This window comes from Talpa occidentalis, unplaced genomic scaffold (genome assembly GCF_014898055.3).
Source record: "Talpa occidentalis isolate TD23 unplaced genomic scaffold, MPIMG_talOcc4v2.1 talOcc4.17, whole genome shotgun sequence".
Classification (NCBI taxonomy): Eukaryota; Metazoa; Chordata; class Mammalia; order Eulipotyphla; family Talpidae; genus Talpa; species Talpa occidentalis.
Genome location: NW_023601754.1, coordinates 52,891,905 through 52,913,410, shown reverse-complemented (window position 1 = coordinate 52,913,410; position 21,506 = coordinate 52,891,905). Strand labels below are relative to the sequence as shown.

Below are 21,506 nucleotides of genomic sequence, written 5' to 3'. Positions count from 1 at the left end.
GCCCGGGCCGCCGCGGGCCGCCCGGTGCGGGCCTCGTCCGCGCGGGTCCCCGCCGGCTCCGGGGCAGCGCGGGCGGCGCACGCGGCGGGGGGGCGGGCCTGGCGCGGCGGGGCGGGGCCTGGCGCGCGGGGCGGGGCCTGGCGCGGCGGGGCGGGGCCTGGCGGGGCCCGGATGCGGCCCCGCCCCCGCCGCGGAACCGGAAGTGGGGCTGGCGCGGGGGGCGCGGGCGGCGGAGCGGCGGGGACCCCGGCACGGTGAGCGCGGCGGGCGGGCGCTCGTGCTGGGGCGCCGGGGCCGCCGCCCCGAGACGGGAAGGAAGCGGCGGTCTGGCCGCGCTTCCGCTTGCGGTTGCGGCGGGGGGCGCCCGGCGGGGCGGGGGCGCGGGGCCTGCGGGGCGGGCGGGGGGCCGGGGGGCCGGGAGCCCGAGCGCGGCCGGGGTGCGGGGCGCGGGGAGGCGCGCGGGGTGCCCGGGGGTGAGGGCGGGGGGCCCGGGGAGGGGTCCGCGGGGCCTGGGGCCCGGGTCGGGGCGCACGGGCCTGCCCGGAAGGGGCCGGGGCCGCGGGGTCCGGCGCGGGGCGGGGCGCGGGGGGCGGGCGGGCCCCTGGGGCGCGCGGGGCCTGGGGCGGGCGGGGGCGCGGGGCCTGGGCGCGCGGGGGCGGGCGGGGGGCGCGGGGGCGCGCGGGGCCTGGGGCGGGCGGGGGCGCGCGGGGCCTTGGGCGGGCGGGGGGCGCGGGGGGCCTGGGGCGGGCAGGGGGGCGGGGGGCGCGCGGGGGGGCGCGCGGGGCCTGGGGCGGCGGGGGGCACGCGGGGCCTTGGGCGGGCGGGGGGCGCGGGGGCCTGGGCGGGCGGGGGGCGCGCGGGGCCTGGGCGCGCGGGGGGGGCGCGCGGGGCTGGGGCGGGCGGGGGCGCGGGGGGCGCGCGGGGCCTGGGGCGCGTCCTGCGGCGCCCCGGGCGGGCCGGCAACCAGGTCAGCGCGGCGGCTGCGCGCGCGGCGGGTCGGGAGCGCCGGGGGCCGCGCTGGGCGTCGCAGAGGCGCCCCTGCCGTCCGGCCTGTCCCGCCCGAGCCGCGCTGCGGGCCGCCCGGGGAGGGGCTCCATTTTCTGGGAGCGCAGCCTGGGCCGGCCGCCCCGCCCGCCTCCGCCGCCGCTGGGCGGGGATGAGCCCGCCCGGCCTGGACCGCGGGCGGCGGCCGCGCGGGGCCCGCTGAGCCGGGGCCGGGCCGGGGCGCGGATGCGGGCCCTGTCGGGAAAGCCTCCCGGTAGCAGGCGCGGGGCGGCCCAGGGGGACCCCGTAGCTCTCCCTTCGGCCGTTCCACCCGGCAGGCCCGGGGCGGCTGGACTGACCCTCCAGGCCCTTTTGAAAGCTCTGGCCAGTGCCGGCCGAGGGGGGTGTGAGCGGCTCCCAGGGTAGTGTGGCTAGGGCTGGGGGGCTGCCCTTTGCTCCGTGGGCACCCGAGGCCGCGAGCCCTGCGTGGTCACTGCCCACGTCGCTCGTGCTCGTGGGTCCCGTGCGGCCCGATGTGTGGGTGACAGCCGCGGGGAGGCCTCGTGCGGGGCCTGGAGGGAGCCGTCATCACTGTCCTGAGGTCTGTCTTTCGTGACTTGGCGGATGGGACTCGTACGGGCACCCCTGTAGAGCTCAGGTCAGCGGCTGCCAGGAAAGCAGTCGTGGGGGGACTGTGCAGGCGCCGCCGCAATTTGAAGTCATTTTATCATCTCAGAGAGAAACCCTGTTTTTATCACCCCCCCACCCCACCCCACCCCACCCCACCCCACATGGCGGCCATGAAACTGGTTTCGACCTCATAGATTTATCCATTCTGGTGTCTCGGGGCCGCGGCCTGTGTCCCTCGGGGTCAGCATCTCTCGAGTCATCCTCGCAGGCAGGAGCTTCCCTCCTCACTGCCCAGTGGTCCTTCTTGTGCGCATGAGCCCCGCTTCATGGGCCTCCCTCTTGGCTGCTGGGGGTGACATGCTGGAATGTTCTGCACCAGTGTTCACGTGTGCGCAAGCGTGTTCCTTTCTGGCCTGTAAGCAAGCGTGGGGCGGCTGGGCCCCCCGGCACCTCCTTGTTTAACCTCCGCGGACCTGCAGCCACTTCTCCATGTCGGGGGTTCTGACCGTCCTGCTCTCACCCCGGGGTTCCCGGGCCTTCCCGGAAGGGGGCTGTCGGGGGGGGCGGTGAGACTGCGCAGATGCCCCCCCACTTTGAAATGTGTCCGAGTGCCCTTGCGTGCTGTGAAGGCGCGTGTGTGCTCCGTGCAGAACTGGAAATGGCCCCCTCGGTGCCGTCTTCACGTCCTCGCGGTCCGTTTTGGAGCACAAAGTCCAGTCTGTCCCGCTCAGCCAGGCCTCCGCGGCGCTTCGGGCACCCTGGGCGCCAGCGTGCGCAACGGCCGTGAGAGTGCGCTCGCGGTCTGCTCTGCGCTTTAGTTTTTAGCTCAGGGTGGAGGCCTTTGAGCCGTTTGTGAGTTAATTTGTATGTGCGGAGCGAGGCATCTGGGCGTGTTCTCTTTGGAGCCATAAAGTGGCCGTGCTTGTCATTTGCCAACTCATTTTGTGATTTTTTAAAAAAATTGCGCTGTAGGGGAGGCAGGGACCGTGCGGCGGCAGGTGAGAGCCGGGGCCGTCGCCCTGGCCTGGGATTGAATCAGTGCTCCGGTGGCACTGCGGGTCGCTGGCACCTGCAGCCGAGGCTTTCCTGAGGGGACGGGGAGAGAGCGGGTGTGGGGTTGGGGCTCGGGAAGGAGCAGGGCGGTGGTGCGAGCCGGCCACCAGGGTGCCGGCCCCCCGGGCTTCCCGGTGCTCGTGCCTGTGGCGGGCCAGGGCCTGGAGCTCAGGGGCGTCCGTGTCAGGTGCTGCGTGCCTGGGGCTGGTGTCCGGGCGAGGCTGGTGCCGCGCCCTCTGGAAAAGCTTGCTGGCACGTGCCCCCCAGCCGTGGCTGTGCCTGGGGCTCAGCCAGCTTCTGTTAGTGAAACGCAGACCTTCCCGCCCTCCTTCCCGGCTCTCTGGAGGTGGCGGAAGGGCTCCCACGCGGAGGCTGTGCCCGCCCGCCCGCCCGCGGCTGTCCCCCAGCTCTCTTCCTCCGTCCTCTTGCAGAGACTCCCCCGGTGCCCGGAGGCCGCCTCACATGACCGGGCTCTAAGCGGAGTTTTCTGAGCGGGTTTGTCTTCTGCAGGAAGAGGGTCTGTGCTGCTCTGTTCCAGCCGTCTTTCCCTTGGAAGGTGAGCTCCCGCCTGGACGGCAAGGGGCGCAGAGTCAGGACAGTGATTTTCTGGAAGGAAGTTTCCTTGTTTGAAAAACCAAGTCAAATTTCCATTGTGGCCTGTGGTTTGAGAAACGGGTTCAGAAGCCTCTGGAGGGATCTGGCCTGACCTGTGTGTTCTGTGGAGAGAGGAGCCTCTAGCAGGAAGCACAAGGCTGTGGCGCACAGAGTGCTCGCTCTGCCAGCTGGTCAGGCTTCCAGAAAGATCCATGAGGGTCGGGCACTGCTCATTTTCCCTCATGGGTCTGTAGGCGTCACCGGCAGACAGGAGGTCCCTTGGCCTCGGGCAGGGTCGGCCTGGCCCAACAGCCCCGCCTTCGCTGAGGCACCACCCCACCCCCGTGGTTGGAACCGGCAAAGGACAGGGAACCCTTTCTCTAGGAGAGGGTGGCGCCGTGGGGCAAACCAGGTCATTTTACGCTGTCCCTTCATGCGTCAGTGGGCGCTTGGCACGGGCACCTGTCGTGCCTCCCAGGCTGGGATTTGAGTTCATTTGCACAAAAATTGTGTCCCAAAGGAGGTCGCAGCGGGCATGTTCTTGCCCTGCTTGGGGACGCCTGGACTGAGGGGACTGAGGTTTGCGGTGGCCACGTAGGGCTGTGGGTCCCCTGCCCAGTTCCTGTGGCAGCCGCTGGGCACGCGAGAGCCCTGCGCCCCGGGGCTCACTCTTGGCCACTCACTGCAGCCTGACTCAGGCTTTGAGACCGGCGGATGTGGCTGGGAGGTCGCTGGCCCGGGAGGGCCTCTGTCCTGTCCTCGTTCGGCACAGCCCAAGCGTTGCCAGAGGAAGCGGGGACAGGCCCCTCCGGGCCCCCGGGGGGCGGGGCTCTGTAGCACCCTGGGGGAGACGTGGCTGTTCCCGGCCCCTCTCCGTCAGGCTCCGCCTGTGCGGGGTGCGGAGGAAGAGGGGTGCGGAGGGAGAGCCGCCACGGGCTGGCGTGGGAGGCCCCTGTGCCCCGCAGTCTCCACGTACGCGGGAAAGCCGCCCTCGGCGTGCGCCCGGCTCTCACCGACCTGCCGGAGCCTGGGCCTTAGGCGCCCCGCGAGGGTGACGGCGAGCGCGTGGTATCTCCCCCGAGTCGTGTGACTTGAAGCGCCACCAGCGCCCGGTGCGGCCCGGCGGGTGTCTCTGCGCAGATAGCGCAGCGGCCTGGGCTGGCGGGCGGGCGTGGTCCTGGTGCACCCCGCCCCCGCGACGTGACCTCTGGAGCCGGAGCCGCTCCTGGGGGGTGCAGGGCCCAAGTGCCGGTGCTGCCGGGGGCTGGCGGTCACGGCCCCGCGCCCTCATCGCAGATGTGGAAAGCTTCGGCAGGCCACGCCGTGTCCATCACCCAGGACGACGGGGGAGCCGACGACTGGGAGACTGACCCCGATTTTGTGGTATGTGTCCCAGCCCCGGCCGCTCGCGCTTCCCGAAGGCCGTGTCCTGGGCTCCGCGCGTGGGTCGCTGCGGCTTCCTGCTCAGCGCTTCTTTTCTCCCCCAGAACGACGTGAGTGAGAAAGAACAGCGATGGGGGGCCAAGACCGTGCAGGGGTCCGGGCACCAGGAGCACATCAAGTAAGAGCTGCTCTTCCTGCCGGTGTGGGGTGTGCTGTGAGCGGCCCGGCGGGGCCCGGCTGGCTCTCACGAGCGGGCGAGCGTGGGTCTGCACCTGGGCCCGGGCACGGGCACGGGCACGCTGCCCTTCAGAGGGGGCTGTGCTGCTCACCCTGGCGCGCCAGCTGGGAACGCCGGGGCTTCTGGCAAGGCCCGCTCGGGTGGGAGGCAGAGGTGGAGGTGGTCGAGAATGTGCTCGGACACTTCCTGGGTGCCCGGCGTGGCCCCGCCCACCGGGGGGCCCGTGTGGTCACTCGCACGCCGTGTCTGAGCCGGCATCGGTGTCTTTGAGGTGAAACGAGGCTGTTCTTGGCCGACAAAGACACGGGAAATCGCCCGGAAAGCAGGGCCACGTCTGCAGTGCGGGTGCCGGGACACGTGCCCTGACCTCTCCCTGCCGCGCCCCCGCCCTCCCGGGAGCCGCTGGAGAGCGTGGGCACCGGGGCTGGGCCCGGCCCCGCTGCCCTCCTCTCCTGCTCGGGGCCGGGCCGACCGGACTGGTTGCGCCTCCTGCTCCCTCTGTCCCGCAGCTGCCTGCGGGCGGGTCAGCGCAGGTGCAGCTCCTGGGCGCCGGGCTGGCGGGGCCGGAGCGAGCACTGCGGGACCAGCTGGACAGTCGCTGGTGCCACCCAGCTGGCCTTCCTGGCCCTGGGGGTGGTCTTCCTCCTGGCGCTGACTGGTTTCTGGCTTGTGGTCCAGGTGTGGCGGCGTCTCCTCGGGCAATAGGCCCTGGGGTTGTCGTCGGGCCTATCTGAGCTCACTGTGACCAGGCAGAGCTTCCAGGCCTGTCAGGGCGGACCAGGTCCTGTGATCCCTTCAGGACGCCTGGTCCTTCGACTGTGAAAGCTGCAAGTCTTTCCTTCCACCTCGGCGCCTGTGGGCAGCGCCTCCTTTTCACAAGAAGTGGGGGGTTGCATTCCTGGCTTGCGCACAGCCCCAGGGGGTGGTAGGTGAGGCCCCTCACCTGCGCTGCCCCAGGGGGGTGGGTGCAGCTGCCCCGGGGGCGGCACCCAGAGCAGTTCTCCTGCCTGCAGCTCGGATGCACTCGGGTCTTTCCGGGGGTGCTCGGATGACTCATGTTCACTTTCAGATGCTTTCCCTTTTCCCGTTACGCTCGCATCTGATTCTGGGAACGCTGCGTCCACGGCCAACTGGCAGAGCAGTGTCAGGCCACGAGGCAGGACTAGGAGCCTCCAGATTCGCGGGGCTCCCATCCTGCCCCCCTTCCTGGGAGCGGGACGGCGTCTGTGTGGCTGACTGGCCCTGTGCTTTCTCCCCTGTCCCCTGCAAGCATACACAAGCTGAGGGAGAATGTGTTTCAAGAACACCAGACCCTCAAGGAGAAGGAACTTGAAACGGGCCCGAAAGCGTCGCATGGCTACGGGGGGAAGTTCGGCGTGGAGCAGGACCGGATGGACAGGGTGAGTGGCGGCGGGCAGCGCTGCGTCTCCACCCGTCCCGTGGCTGGCAGGGGGTTGCCCAGGCCTGCCCCTCGGCGGGGAGGCTCTGCGTGTGTCTGTCGGGGCTGAGCCTGGCCCGAAGCAGCCCTTTGCGCTGGTGAGACCCGGCTGGGAGGCTGCTGGGGAGGGGCCGGAGGGCTCGGCTCCCATGGGTGGGCTTGGTGGCTGGCACAGAGGCCAGAAGTGGCTCGTCCACAGGGGTCCTTGCCGCCCTGCCCGCAGCTGAGCACGCAGCCGAGCGTTCCCCGCCCTTAGGCCAGCATCACACCTGGTGTGCCGTGTTTCCAGCATGGGTGAAGGGTCACCCCCAGGCCAGTCGGCATCCTTCACCCTCGGGTGGGCCTGGCAGGGGTGCTTGGTGCGGAGCCGGCAGCCTCAGCCACCGTCCTGTCGTGGGATGTGGGCGCGTGGGGCCTGGCTGAGCGCAAGCCCTGGGCAGGACTCGGGGTCCCCCCTCGGCGTGGCTCGGCCAGGAGGGCTCACCTTCCCCGGAGAGGAGGCCGCGGTGGCCGCCACGCCTGGCCAGTCAGGCGGACCTTTGCCTGCCCCCCCAACCCACCTATGTTGGCATCTTGGCTCAGGAGGACGCGCCAGCGGTGTCGGCTCTGGCCTGACTCTCGCACTGTCCTCTCGCCTGGCTCGGTTCCGCGTCTGGGCTAGGCAGGAACCATGCAGCTGTGCCCCAGGGTGCCACTGTCACCCCCGAGGAGACACAGGGCCCGGCGGACACCCCAAACCATGTCCAGAATTAACCGAGAGCTGGAGTGGGGTGAGGAGCCAGCTGCAGGAAAGAGACAGGGATACCGCAGTGTCATCCTGTCACCCGCGGGGACATCTATACTTTGAAACAGGAAAGTGGGGAGCAGACTCATCTTTGGATTCTTTAAAAAAAGGCTTGTAGCTCTTAACAGTGCCCCAAAGCCCCATGTGTTTTAGGGGTGAGAGTCCACGGAAACTCTTCCCTCCCTGACAACGGCTGTGCTGGTGGGGCTTGGGGGGTGAAAGCAAAGATAATCTCATTACAAACTTGCGCCCCCAGTTCCGGGTTAGAGAACCGGGGTAGTGGGTGGCTCCCAGGGGCCTGCTTGCTGGCCCAGGCGTGAGGGTGTGGTGGGGAGCCTGCAGCGCCGCCTCATGCCCATGTGCCTTGGGTGTGTGGCAGGGCCTGTTTCCTTCCGTCAGCCGGGGATCCTGGCAGCAGGCCGGGTGGCATGCGCCGGGCCCCACTCAGAGTGCATCAGGAGCCGTGGCACAGGCCCCCTTGCTGGCGTGCTGAGCACTCTGTCCAGGGCTCCTGTGGGTCGTGGAGCCATATCTTAGGCTGTGGTGCTGGCTTCTGCCTGGGGCTGGCCCTGTGCTCCTTCATTCAGAAGCCTCCACCAGCAGTTGGGGTTCTCGGGCCACTTCTGTGGAGCCCCAGATGGAGACATGCAGAGACAGCCCGCCCCCAGCCCTGGCGTCACGCGTCCGGGAGTCAGCTCCTGCAGGGCTGATCTCATGTTGGGTGTTCCCAGGAGCCTCTGTGCTGACCTGGAGGGCGTGGCTGGGAGGGGTGGCTGATGCTGACGCTGTACCCCTTGCAGTCGGCCGTGGGCCACGAGTACCAGTCCAAGCTGTCCAAGCACTGCTCGCAGGTGGACTCCGTCCGTGGCTTCGGAGGCAAGTTTGGTGTCCAGGTGGACAGGGTTGACCAGGTGAGTGCTGCGAGGCGGGAGCCCAGGGCTGGGGGAGGCGGGCCCGGCTGTCTGGATCAGAGATGTGCCCCTCGAAGGACCACAGGGCCCCCAGATGTTCTAGGGTGATTCCCTGCCAGCTCAAGGAGAAAGCTGTAGAAGGCCCCGTGTTGGGGAGTCCAGTCGTCGGCTGGACCTGGACTGGCCTGAGGTTTCCCGGAGGGCATCGCCGTGGCTGCCATATGCAGCGTGCATGCCGTCCAGGACGGGCCTTTGGGCTGCGGCCCTGCTTGTGCCACGGCCATCCAGAAGCTAGATGTGGGGTCGGGCCTAGAGGCATCCTGCGTCCCCTGTCCATGAAATGGGCTGTGTGGTGCCTGTCTCCTGCGGCTGCGCGTGTGCCCCGGCATGGAGCCTGTGGCTATGCCTGCGCCCCTGAGGCTCCCTTGCCCCAGTTGAGCTCCCTGGGGGTGTCGGTGGGGACGCGCTGGGGCAGGGGCTGCGGCGGCTGCCTCGCTCGCTCATGGCCTGTCAGCTGACTGCCCGCCAGGGTGCCCGGCTGAAGCTGGCCTGGGCAGCTCGCCCGGCTCTGTCAGGGGTTTCATGGTGAGCAAACGCTCGTCACCGGGACCCTTGGCTTCCTCAGCCCTGGATGTGGCCGAGAGGCGGGGCGTGTGTTTTCAGAACTTCTGCGCGGGTTGCGGGTTCAGTGTGTTTGTCTGCGGGATTGATAGGTGTGTTTCCCTTCAAAAATGTTTCTTTCCGGTACCCGCAGTCGGCCGTGGGCTTCGAGTACCAGGGGAAGACTGAGAAGCATGCCTCGCAGAAAGGTGAGCGTGGCTGCTGCCGACCGTGAGGGAGGCCCCCCTGGCAGCAGGGGTGCCTCTTCCTGGGGCTTCTCCTGCGAGGACCCTGGTCACTGGGTCGTGGGTGAGGGTGTGGGGCCGGCATCTGGCATCCCTGGATCACCCCCTCTTCCTTCGAGCCCCGGGAAAGAGTCTTTGACTTGGTGGCACAAAGCTAATGTCTACCCTAAGAATGGACATGGAGCCCCAGATTCCTGCTGTTCACTTCCTCAAACTGGGCCCTTCCTCTCTGTGACCCCGGGAGCGTGGCTGCTGCCCCCAGCACCCAAGGGTGCTGTCCTGCTAGGGGAGTGCAGCTGTGCGGCTGCCAGCTCACCGTCGTCGCCGGCTCACAGGATCACAGCGCCTCGCTGCTCCGGGAGCGGAGCCCTCTGGCCGTGCCTGGGAGCAGGCTGCTCACACGCGTGGGGCCCCAACGCCTGCGTGTGGCTTAACGTGAGGGAAGCGCGGGTGGCCTGCCCCCAGCGCCGCTGCCGCTCCTGTCTCCTCAGACTACTCGAGCGGCTTTGGCGGCAAGTTCGGCGTGCAGGCTGACCGGGTGGACAAGAGCGCTGTGGGCTTCGACTACCAGGGCCGCACGGAGAAGCACGAGTCGCAGAAAGGTGGGTCCCACCGTCCACAGCGGGGCGACCTCGCCCCTCACACGCTCACACGCACGCCGGTGATGTTCCGGGAGCAATCAGGTCTCCCTTCCAGGTCTCCCTTCCTTCACGTGTCGGGCTGGTGTTTGCAGCTCAGTGTGGGGTGGCCCGGCCCTTGTGGACGGGGCCGTGGTCAAGGTCTCCGCTTGCAGGACACTTCTTTTTGGGGGTGTGGAGCTTAGCTGCTTCGGGTTTTCCAGTGGCGGTCACCTGGGGGCATAACAGCACGGGGGCTCAGGTGTGCGGGTGCGTGTCTCGGGCGCGAGCCCTTTGCCCGCTCTGCCTGCCTGTTCCAACGGCTGGGGAAGAGCCTGCAGCGGCTGTGCTTGCACCTGCGTCTCCTGTACGGGATTGTTCCAAGGATGGAAGTTCTGGAACCGGAATTGTGGGACCAGGGATGTGAATTTAATTTTTAATTTTTTTATATTTTTATTTTTTTACGCATACAAGAACTGGGGCACAGGCCAGAGATGTGGGGGGTGAGAGGACTCACCAGAGTCAGAGCGGGGAGCAGAACAGGCAGACTGACTGAAATCCACCGCTGAGGGAGCAGCGGGGAGACAGGAGAGGTCTGCTGCGCCATGACCTGTGGGGAGCTCCCAGGCCGGGGAGCGATCTCGTGCTGCAGCGGCTGCAGACAGCCTCATAGGTTGCGTCTTAACCCTCGCACAACCAGGGAGGCCCAATTTAAATTTTTAATGGAAGCTGCCACGCTGCCCCGGGAAGCTGGGCTGGCCTCTGCCTCCCCGCACGTGCCCCGGCGGCTCCTGGTCACGAGCCTTGCCCAGCAGCGGGGGTGGGGGCGCTGAGGATGTGCCTTCTGCGGAGTCCCAGCGCTTGACTCTTCTGCATTCTTTGTTTTGTTTTGCTCGGCTTGGACATTTAAATTCTTTCAAACAGTTGCCAACGTTTAAAAATTTAGATTTCTTTAAAAAAACAACAAAGCAAAAATCACCTCTAGAAATACCCGTTTGGCATTTCCCCAGGGAGATGGCTAGTGGATGCCAGGGGACTCTTAGCCCCCCACCAATTTGCCATGGACTCTCCCACGCCTCCCCAGCTGCGGGGGGGCTCCAGGTGTCACCGGCTCTTGCCCTCCCCTCGCCTGGCGTGCGAGCTGCTGCTGGACCTGCCGCGGAGGGTCAGAGCGGCTGCGCCCCAGGATGCCCGCCCCGTGCCTGCTCACGAGGGATCAGGTCTGCGTCCTGGTCCCCAGTGTGTCCACAGGGGAGCTAGGTGTCAGTTTAGAGGCGGCTTTTCAGGTGGCTCAGGGCCACGTGGCCCCAGCATCTCCGGAAGCCACCATGCTGCTCTCACTCGCCCTGCCTGGCCTTGAGAGCAGGGCGGCCTAGGGTCGCGGGCACAGGCAGGTCGGCTCTGCTTGGCAGTCGTGTGAGCGGTTGCAGTCCCGGGAGTTGAGGGGCGACGCTGCCGACCTGCCGGCTGCGGCTCGTGTTCCTGTCTCACGTCAGCGGCGCCTCGAAGCTCCCGGGTGTGCTCAGCGGCTGTGGCCTGGCCCTGGTGGTGTCGCGTGGCCAGCGCGCCTCGGCCAGGGCTGCCGGTCCCACGTGGGTCCCTCACGCCGCTGCTGGTGTGAATGTCATCTCTTTAATTTTCAGATTACTCCAAAGGTTTTGGCGGCAAGTACGGCATCGACAAGGACAAGGTGGACAAGAGCGCTGTGGGCTTCGAGTACCAGGGCCGCACGGAGAAGCACGAGTCGCAGAAAGGTGCCCGCCTCTGTCGTTGGGGTCGGGGCGGGGCACCCCTGGCAGCAAACGTCGCCTTTGGCTGGCTTTGAGCTTTGAGGCGGCAAGTCCAGGCAGAGCTGTCGGGTGCGCCCGCCTCGTGCCCGTGTGGCCCGGCTCGCGCCTGTCACAACCCTGCGGGCGGCGGCTCTGAGAGCTGCGGAGACCCCCGCTGGGCGCTTCCTGCGTTGGGCCTGTCTGTTTCCCAGATCCAGGGGATGGATGGGGTGTCGGGGGTTCCCCAGAGCTCGTAGCAAGCTGTATGCTTAACAGGGTTGAAATCTCCCTCTCTCCCTGTTACCCAAGCACGCCTAACACGCCGGCACGGCCTTTTGTCACACGTGTAGACTATGTGAAAGGGTTTGGAGGGAAGTTTGGTGTGCAGACAGACAGACAAGACAAGTGTGCCCTTGGCTGGGACCACCAGGAGAAATTGCAGCTGCATGAATCCCAAAAAGGTACATTCTCCCAACTCCAGGCGTGCTCACTCCAGGCGTGCATGCATGTGTGTGTGCGTGCGTGTGTGTGTGCATCTGTTTGCACGCGCGCTCAGCGCCAGTCCTGTGCTGCGTGCTGTGTCCGTCTCATGCGCCCTGTGGGGAGTCGTCTGCACCCCGGGCAGGCGCTACATGCCGGCCCCCCGGCTCCGCCTCATCCCTGCTCTGGGAAGCCCTTTCTTGCTGGGGCGACCTTGCTCCCCGCCCAGGAGCTCTCCTTGCTCAACTGCTGCCACGGGAGGGGACACCCCCTGAGCAGAGGACCCTCGTCCCCCCCCAGTGGCATGTGGGAAGAAGGCTGGGCGTGTGGCCCGCTCAGGCTGAGAGCCGGACTGCCCCATGCCTCCCTGCCCGCACCACGTGGGCGAGACCCTCGGCCACCCAGGGCTCTCCCGGAGGGTCCCAGCCCCTGGTGTGTGCCTGCCCCCGACCCCACCTCTGGCTGCTGGGACGGGGCGCCCTGGACCCCGAGCTGGGAGCCCCTCCCGTGTTGGGTTCCGGCGTGTGCGCGGCCTCCTAACCACTGTGTTTCCTCTCTCGGTTGTTCCCCACGTCGCTGGTGGATGCGCAGATTATAAGGCTGGTTTCGGAGGCAGATTTGGTGTTCAGTCCGAGAGGCAGGACTCCTGTGCTGTGGGGTTTGATTACAAGGAGAGACTGGCCAAGCACGAGTCCCAGCAAGGCACAGTGCCCCCCAGCGCAGCACTTCTAGCACAGACTCGGGCGCGGTCCTTCAGCCCGGCCGTGCTGGAGGACGTCGACCTGCCCCTGTCCCCTTCACTCCTCCCCACAACCCCCGGGGTCTCTGGCCGGCAGAGCGCGGCAGCAGTCCGCAGGCAACGCCCTTCCACTCGCACCACGGGCAGTTTCTGGAGATGGGCTCTGACCCCCAGCATGCCCCGCTGGCCCCACTGTTGACCATGGCCACTGTAGCTCAGGGTGAGCCGCCTCCGGCCTCCCAGACAGAAGTGGCAGCCGGGCTGGACCCCTGGCCTTGCCCAGAGGCCCGCTGGCAGGGGGTGGGGGCGTCCCGTGCGGTCTGTGTCTCACCGCGGTGGTCTTTCTAGGCGTCTTATTTGTTTTGTGTTTTTGACGACACCATCTCCGCGACCTCTCCGCCCGGCTCAGCTTGCACACAAGCGAGAGACACGGCCCTCGTGGGCCCGCACCAGGGTCTGCGTGTCAGCAGACACCTCCTGGGAGCAAATTACTGAATTACCATCCAAACTCAGAAATGGGCTTAGAACCTGGGCACGGTTGTGACAAACACCCCAGTCTGCTGGGCAGCATGGAGGCACCAGGCCATGCAAGACAGTGGCCGTGTTGGTCAGGGAAGGCACGATGGGGCCCGTGGCTGTGTGGGGACAGCTCGGTGCTCGTGCGCTCCCGGGCTGTGGCGTGTGTGTTGCTGCAGCGTCGGCTGGCGGGCAGCGCTGCCCGGGGCTGGTGAAAACTGTGCTGTAGAAGTGGCGCCTGCGGGGCCTGCCCCGGTCTCCCGGCCCCTGCCTGCCGCCCGCCCCGCCCCAGGCCCTGCCTGCCACCTGCCCCATACCCACTGTCTGCACACTGCCCCCACCTGTGTCCCAGAACTGGGGAAGGCTGCCCCGCCTGCCTGCAAGCCGAGATGCACCCTCCTGCGGCTCTGGCTCCTGCTCTGCACCTCTCTCTCTCTCTCGGGCTCGTCCTGGCTGTTTGCATGTCTGCCGGGCTCCACGCCGTCCCTGCCGTGAGAGTGATGTCCTGTTGTGCTGCTTTTCAGACTATTCCAAAGGATTCGGTGGGAAATACGGGGTGCAGAAGGACCGCATGGACAAGGCAAGTCTTCCCAGCCCGTCACGTCCGTGTCCCTGGCTAAGGGGCAGGGGCCGGCGCTTGTGTGCGAGGCCCTGGGCGCCGGCCTCTCCATGCCAGGTCCCAGATGTCTGAGTCGATATGTGGCCCATGGCGCCACCACCAGCCTCCCGGCCTGGGCCTCATGCGTGTCCGGTGTCCTCCCTGCGCTGTCCCTGTCCACCCTGCACTCAGCACCCAGGCCAGGCAGGCCTGTGGGCGGTGGCCAGGCTGCCACGCCATACAAATGTATGGCCCCTGGGCTGACAGGAGCCCTCGAGGGTGGCTGGCCGTTTGGATTTGAAATACTTGTAGTCAGCTGAAGGGAGCTTGAGTTCTTAGGCCACTCCTTCCTCCAGGAGATGCTCTGCCTTCTGGCGCATCAGCAGCAGGCCTTGGACAGCCCTGTCACGTGGGCTTCACATCCTCATGAGTCAGTCCTAAACCTGCCAGGTGGACTGATGGCCACGGCCTTGGGGGGAGGTTAAGGGGAAGGGACGGTTAGGGGAGTGCTGAGCTCCCACGTTGGGCTTGAGGATGAGGTCTGCCTCCTGTCAGCTCTGTGGAAGGGGTTGAGGCCGCTGCCGGCCCTGGTCCAGTGTCACTGGGGTCACAGCTGGCCGCCAGGCCTACGGAGTCTGCTAACTGCTGACCACAAGGACTGGGTTTTCGCCGGGTGGGCCCCGGGAGAACGTGGGAGGGCTCGAGCCTCGGGGAGGGTCCTAAGGAAGTGAGTCTCGATGCTGTGTTGAAGGGTGGGTGGGAGTTGGCCAGGGTCCCGGAGAGCAGGGGGACAGCAGAGGCACAGTGCACGAGGGTGGCCTTGTCACGCAGCCCCCAGGGGGCAGGGCCGCTGCAGGCATTGCTGTTCTGCGGGCTTGGACACAGCCCGGGGACATGTGTCCCCAGCATGGCGCCCCACTCGGGAGTCTCGCTGCCCTGAGCCGCTGCCCGCCGTCCCTCTGGCCGGCCTGCTGTCCTCTGCGTGGCTGCCTGGGCTCCAGCAAGTGTGGGCCGTGCTCATGGGTTGCCCTTTGGGGCTCTGGGTGGGCTTGGCGCTCGGTGAGGGGCCCTGAGTGGAGAAGCACTTGCTGAGCTCCCTCCCATCTCTGCAGAATGCGGCCACCTTTGAGGACAGCGCCCAGGTGACCTCCAGCTACCAGAAGACAGTCCCTGTTGAGGCAGGTGGGTCCCACGTGCCCGACCAACTTGGTTTTCTGGGAAGATTCCCAGGAAATGCTGAGGGAAAGGCTGTTGGGGACACGTGAGCTGGTGTGGGGGCATGTTAGCTGGTGTGGGGACACGTGAGCCAGTACGGGGCAGGGATGGAGAGTGTCCAGCGTGTTTTCTGGTGGCCGCTGATGGCCCCCTTGGTGGCAGGTCCTGTTTGTCCCTGCGGAAGCACTTGTCAGACCTACATAGCCGCTCTCGGACTGTGGGGGTCTCTCTGGGGGTACAGAGACAGGATAACTGCACAGCTGCGTGGCCTCCTCTCTGCCGGCAATAGGTTCTGGAAGGTTCCTTGCCCACAGTTCACTGCTGCTAGAGGTGGTTGATGGGGCCTACCCGCTGGCTGTGCTGGAATCTTCCACCTCTAGGCCGAGGAGATGCCCCTCTCCCCTCCCAGGCCCGACCAGCTGCCCGCTGGTCCAGGCGGCTGGTGGCTGCGGGGCACCGTTGTCAGCGGGCCCCCCTGCAGAGGACCTTTAGGGGGGCACATATCATAGGTGTTGGAGCCTGGGAGATGAAAACAGGGCGCAGAGGTTCCCCTTTGACCTGGGCGCTGCCCCAGCAGCTCAGGATGCTGGCACGCTCATGGGGGTCCTCAGTACCTGTGGAGCTCTTGGTCATGTGGGGTGCGTCTCGGGCTTTGTTAGAAACTAAAAGAAAAGGATCCAACGTCAGGTTATTCAGAGCTCGCGAGGCTGTCACCTGGAGCATAATAGCGTTTTCTGTGAAAAAGTACGGTTTCGCGGCAACTGCGCGGGAGGGCTGCGTCGCTGTGCTGAGCCCTGCCGTGAGAGTGCAGGTTCTCAGCGCCGCTCTGGCTCACCTGAGGGGTCGTGAAGCTGTGGCCTGTGGCCGAGGAGGCCCGCGGGCCGCGGGGGGGCCTGGTCAGCAGTTCTTTTGGGTCCGGGTGGGGCCACGCCAGCGGGTGGCAGTTCCCTGGCCATCAGCCGGTTTTGCTCAGGCAGCGTGACCGGAGGCCTCGGCCAGCGATGGGCCGTTTGGAACATACCGGGGCGCTGAGTTGTGGTGATGTCAGATGTTGCCGCGTGTGGTCACCCGAGGCCCAAGAGATCCCCTCGACTCACCAGCGTCGGTGTCCGGGTGATGCTGGCGGTGGATGCGAGGGTTCCAAGTTCTAATTGTGCTGGGAGCTGCACTTGTCCCGCTGACTCCAAACTCCCAGTTACTTTTTTTGCCAAGATGGGCTTGGTCTGTATATGTGGAGGAGGCGCCTGCCCGTCCCCCAAGCGTGGTCTCTCGGGTGTCCTTTCACCGCAGCCGGCGAGCTGGGACAGCGGCCGCACTGCAGCCCGCCCGGCACCCGTCTGTCACGCGGGCCATGGCTTGGCCTGCCAGCGATGCCGGGTTCTCCGCTGCTGTGTCAAGGGCCCTGCTCCCGAGGGTGGGTGGCCAGGGAGCGCGAGACAGGACACAAGGATGCTCCCCACCTCGCTGGGCGGCCGGGGCGGGGGCTCACGCCGGTGGGCGGTGGAGCTGGCTGCTGGGGAGGGTCCCGGGCCCCTTCTTGGTCCTCCCGGGTGGGCTGGTCCTGAGAGAGGTCTGTCCCCGTGTGCGGCTGTGATTTGGGGAGATGGTAGGGGAGCCAGATCCGCGTTTCCTGCCCTCTGCAGCGAACAGCAAGGCCAGCAGCATCCGGGCCAACTTTGAGAACCTGGCGAAGGAGCAGGAGCAGGAGGACAGGCGGAAGGCAGAGGCGGAGCGGGCGCAGCGCATGGCCAAGGAGCGGCAGGAGCAGGAGCAGGCCCGGCGACAGCTGGCTGTGAGTGGCGCTCGTCCAGCTCCCTCCCAGGCCTCGCTCTGGGCCACACTGAGCCCACATGGCTGTTCCCAGAGTTGGCGGATCCGTCCGTCCCAGCCTCGCTGGTGCGCCCAGCACCCCGGGCAGCTCGCTCAGGCAGACGTGCTGTCTCTGTCCTCACTGCCCTGCGGGGCCCGGAGGAGGAGCTGGGCGTCTGCCTGTGTGCCCCCGGGGTTCTTTCTGCACTTCTCTCCCAGACAAGTGGATGGGGGGGTGCGGCCGTGAGCGGTAAAGGGCTCTTCTCCTCCCACCCAGCCCTGCCGCCCTGGCCATCAGACGTGGCGCCCTGAGGGGGCATATGGGAGGGTCTGATATGCAGGGAGGCTCCACTAGGGGCGACCCTGCAGCCAGGAGAGGGATTCTCTGTCCCGGCCCCGTGGGCTGTGCTGGGGCCTGGCGGAGGCAGAGGTGACTTGGCGCCTGGTGGAGCGGGAGCGGCCGGCTGCCGATGCCCAGCAACCTCTGCCGCATCCACGGCCTCCTCGGCCCTTGCCCTCCTCCCTCCCTCGCAGCAGCCCTGGGGTGACCTCTCCCCTGCCCGGGTCTCCGCCCTCCTGAGGCCCTGCAGTGGCTCGCCTGCGTCATCCCCCCCGCCCTGTAGGGAGACATCGTCACTGGCCTTGGGAGTGGCCGTCCACACCCTCGTGGGGCCATTACTCTTCCCACCACGTCCCCCCTCAGGTCCTCAAAGGTTCAGTTCCTATGTGCAGAGTAAGTGCACCCTATTTTAAGATGGATCCTCTACTCGGAGTCCCAGACCTTGTCGCCTCGGCCCCTCAGTCGGGCCTGGGTGAGACGGGTTGGCTTGACTGCGTGACCTTCACTCGGAGCACCCGGGCGTGGTCACCTGGTTGCCTGGGACCTGGTCCCTGCTCCCTGCCACCTCTCTGTCCCGCAGGAGCAAGCCCGGGCCCAGAAGCAGACGCCCCCTGCGTCGCCGAGCCCCCAGCCGGCCCGGGAAAGGCCTCCGAGCCCCGTCTACGAGGTGGGTGCTGTCGGTCTGACGGAGTCTGGTGTCCACAGAAATACCCCTGGGTCGGCTGTTCTGCCTGGTGCCCGCCAGAGGGGCCGCCCTGGGGCAGCCCTGCTGAGAACGGGCAGGCATGCTGGCCTCCCACCACCTCTCCTGGCCTGCCCTCCGGCGCTGTCCATGCGCTCTGCTGCGTGGGCTCTGGCCACAACCCTCGAAACTGCTCCCGCGCCCTCCTGGGCTGCCCCGGCTCCTGGGAGCATTTCCGAGCATGCGCCCTGAGGGACCCCGGTGGAGACGCCCCCCAGTGGGGTCATCCCCATTGCTGACAAGTAGTCCAGAGCCTGCTGGGGCTCTGCGGTTGGTTATCCCGCCCGTGCACACCTGGTGTGACGGTCCCGCCTTGGCCACTCCCCCCCAGAGTCTTTGGTCAGGAAGGTGGCCAGGCCTCCGCAGCCTCCACTCCGGGGCCTGAGGAGGAGATGGGCCGGGGGACCCTGTCACCACAGGGCTGGTGGAGGCGGCTCTCCTGACAGCCGGCCGTGCGGGGCGTGGCAGCAGGAGCGAGGCTCTGCTGTGCGTCCCTGCTGTCTGCAACCGGCACGGCATGCGAGGCGGCCATGGGGGTCATCTCGTTGCTTCCCCAGGACACGGCTCCGTTCAAGGCTGAGCCAGGCTACCGGGACACCGAGAATGGGAGCGGGCCTGAACCTGTGCACAGCGTGGAGGCTGCAGAGTACCAGGAGCTCCGCGACCCGGCTTACGCCCAGGAGGCTGTCTACGAGACCACTGAGGCCCCGGGCCTCTACCAGGCTGGTACGGGCCCCACGTCAGCCCCTGCCCTGTTCCCCTGGTGGACCTGCTGCCACGTCTGCTCCTGGGGTCCTTCTCGTGGGCAGGTTCTAGGCCCAGGCAGCTGGGCCCCACCTCCCTTGGGGCAGTGGCTCCAGTCACGGGGTTCTGTGCAGGGGGTGCTGTGCCAGGGAGGCCTGTGGGTCAGAGGGCCCAGCCCCAGGACGTCAGGCAGTCCTGAGGCGTCTGAAGGCTGCACCAGCCCTAACTTGGTCCTCCCAGAGCTGTGGTTCCTGCTGGTGGGTGTGGATGTCCTCACCTGAGTCGCTTGGGCCTGGCTGGTATTGGTAGGCCCCCTGCCGGGGCCCTGCTCTCTGTTCAGGCAGGGATGGCCCTCCCTGCAGGCGGCCGCCTGACAGTGGAGAATCCCTGACGAGGGGCGGTGGGGCTGGGGCGCTGCCTTGGAGGCTGCTGTTCCCATGCTCGGCCGCTTGCCTGGCCCCCTGGCCGCTCCCGCCACCCCTCAGGAGGCCGCGGGCCAGAGCGAGGGCGGGGCGCGGCTGCGCACTGTGGCCTTTTCTCAGATCCCTTTGTATTTTTAGAGGAGAACACCTACGACGAGTATGAGAACGATCTCGGGGTCACCGCCATCGCCCTCTACGACTACCAGGCTGGTGAGGAAACCCGCAGCCCCCGCCCCCACCCCGCCGCGCGCAGGGCCACCTCGGGGCCGGCCGACTTAGCCTATTGGGCGCGTGTTCAAGGTCGTAGAAAGCACACCCGAGCTGCGCGGGGTCTGCGCCTCAGTCCCCGGACCTCGGGGCGGACCGGGTGGGGGCCGCCCGCGCGAGTAGCGCCAGCCCCATCCCGCCCCAGCGGGACCAGCTCACGCCCCCCCCCCCCCCCCCCCAGCGGGCGATGACGAGATCTCCTTCGACCCCGACGACGTCATCACCAACATCGAGATGATCGACGAGGGCTGGTGGCGGGGGCTGTGCAAGGGCAGCTACGGGCTCTTCCCCGCCAACTACGTGGAGCTGCGGCAGTAGCCCCCGCCGCGCCCGCGCCGCCCGCACGTCCACGCGCAGAACCCGCTGATCCGCTGTCCCCGCGTTCCGGGGCTTGGCCCTTCTCTTCACTGCTTCAGGCGTTTCCTTACCTCTCGGGGGCTCTGTGGGCCCCTCCGGTCTCTCCAGGTCATGGCCTCGGCCCCCCCATGGAGCCTCGAGGCGGGGCGCTGGCCTGGTGGCGGGGGAGGGGCTGAGGCCCCGCGGGCGTGCTGGCCTGGGGGACGCGCGGCCTGCTCCGGCAGCCTGTCCTCCGCGGGGAGGTAGAGGACGGCGACCCCCGACCGGTGGGTGGACCGGTGGGTGGACCGGCGGAGAGGCCGGGGCGTCAGGCGCACGCTCTGGCGGGGTCTCCGGGAGGTGGCAGGGCAGTGGCCGGTGCTGGGCTTGGGGGCCGGCGCGCCGGGGCCTCCCCGAGGACGTCCGTGGCGCCTCGCTTTGCTGGTCCCGGCGGGTTTTATATGCAATGACTATGATTTCCGTAGCACACCTCAGAGGTATGACTTTTTAAATTAAATATTCCAAATAAACTTTTTTTGATCCACCTGCTGCTCACCCAGCTTCGGCACTCGGCCTCTTCGTTCTGATCCCGTCGGTCCTTGTGGACGCCCTTGCGCAGCCCCGGCCCCGTGACCGCTGCTGCCGGAGGCCGGGTCAGGACAGGCTGCCTGGGGTGGCAGGGCCGCTGGGTGGGCCCCCGAGCAGGTACGAGGGCTGGGGTGGTCCCAGCACTGTGTAGACTCCTCCGACGTCAGTGCAGGGAAAGGAGGGCTCTGGGATCGTGGGGCCAGTGAGCCCCAGAGATGAGGGTGCCCGGCCTGACACCCCCGTTTCTCCATCTGAGGAAGCGTGAGGATTAGCCCCCTTAGGCGACTGCCGGTGTCCGCGCCGCGGCCAGCACACACCTGAGAGAGATGGCACCTGCAGGGGCACAGGCAGCTTCAGCCCCGCCCGAGCAGCGTGTGGTGCGAGCTCTACTTGGGTCTTTCATGATCCACGTGCTCATGGATCAGGCCCCGCCCCAGGGCACCCCTGATAGGCTCCCGGCAGCCCGCGGCTGGCGGGAGGGGTGATGGGCTTTTCCGGATACTTTTTGAATATTGTAACATTTTCACCGTGACTCAGGTGACAGCAGAGCTCTTCCCCTGTGCTTGGCAGTTCCCCACGCAGGTCCTGGGGGGGCCTCACTCAGCCCGTGCTCCGGAAGGGAGCACTGATGTCCAGAGTGTGCCTGGCCCCGCGACCGGCAGCTGGTGCAGGGGGTTTCCACCGCCCCGACCGTGCCTCCTTGATGCAGAAGGACAGAATGGGCCTCAGGCCCACGGTGTCTTGGGCACGCAGTGTGGCCAGGCGAGCTGCCGGCAGGGGTATCCCCAGGCCGAGCCGGGCACCTGTGGCCCAGCCCCGGGGGTGTGGGGGCGAGCCCCGAGGCTGGAGGGGGGGGGCAGGCCTGTTCTGCGGAGGTTGCTTTAAAGAAGGGGCTTCGGAAGCCAGCAGGCCGGGGCGCCCCGTAGGGTCTCTGGACGTCCTGGGCAGAGAGGGCTCCCCGGGTGGCCCCGGGAGCCGCGGCCTCGCGCCTGCTCTGTAGATGGAGGACGGCGCGGAGCAGGCCGCCGGGCGCGGGGCCCAGACAGCGGGCGGCCGGACCGCCCGGCTTCCTTCTGCAGACTCGGCGGCGCACCAGGGCGGCGGGTAGGGGATGCGGCCCCTGCGCCTGCCGGCGGCGGGCGGGGCGCGCCTGGGGCTCCTCGCTCGGGCGAGACCGCCGCGGGCGGAGCGGGCTTGTCCCCCCCACGGCGCGAGACGGTGGCCTCGGCCCAGCCCCGCTGCAGGGAGCCCCCGGCTCCCGGCCCGGCACCCCGCGCGGACGGCATTTGGGGCCCGCGCCCCCCTCGAGGGTCTCCGGCGCGGCCTCGGCCACGCGCGGGGGCCCCGCTCCCGAGGTCCTGGCGGCGCCCCCGCAAGCCCAGCGCGCGTCGGGAAGGCAGCGGGGAAGGCGCGGGCCCGGGCCGCCGGCTCACGGCCACCTTCCTCGGCCAGGCGGGGCAGCCG

The 21,506-nt window shown here is 67.9% G+C and overlaps 1 protein-coding gene across 4 annotated transcripts; it reads left to right on the top strand.

Annotated features, from left to right (window-relative positions):
• The first annotated feature begins 216 nt into the window (after nt 1-216).
• On the top strand, nt 217-20,043 carry CTTN (cortactin). Of its 4 annotated transcripts, XM_037517403.1 has the most exons (18): nt 217-254; nt 3,099-3,223; nt 4,558-4,644; nt 4,749-4,822; nt 6,153-6,282; nt 7,905-8,015; nt 8,770-8,824; nt 9,352-9,462; nt 11,121-11,231; nt 11,597-11,707; nt 12,318-12,428; nt 13,506-13,561; nt 14,692-14,761; nt 16,438-16,586; nt 17,524-17,610; nt 18,243-18,411; nt 18,990-19,061; nt 19,300-20,042. In XM_037517403.1, the coding sequence occupies exons 3-18, from the start codon at nt 4,558-4,560 to the stop codon at nt 19,434-19,436; spliced, it is 1,641 nt and encodes a 546-aa protein (XP_037373300.1). In that variant the 5' UTR covers nt 217-254; nt 3,099-3,223; the 3' UTR covers nt 19,437-20,042. The 4 variants fall into 4 exon arrangements, with proteins under 4 accessions (XP_037373300.1, XP_037373302.1, XP_037373304.1 ...); XM_037517405.1 differs by lacking the exon at nt 12,318-12,428; XM_037517404.1 differs by lacking the exon at nt 3,099-3,223 and having other exon boundaries at nt 224-254.
• The last annotated feature ends 1,463 nt before the right edge of the window (nt 20,044-21,506 follow it).

Coding starts and splice junctions, on each gene's coding strand:
- CTTN (XM_037517403.1), top strand. CDS start 4,558: ATGTGGAAAGCTTCGGCAGGCCACGCCGTGTCCATCACCCAGGACGAC. Junction 6,283..7,904: donor AGCAGGACCGGATGGACAGG/GTGAGTGGCGGC, acceptor TACCCCTTGCAG/TCGGCCGTGGGCCACGAGTA. Junction 8,825..9,351: donor GAAGCATGCCTCGCAGAAAG/GTGAGCGTGGCT, acceptor CTGTCTCCTCAG/ACTACTCGAGCGGCTTTGGC.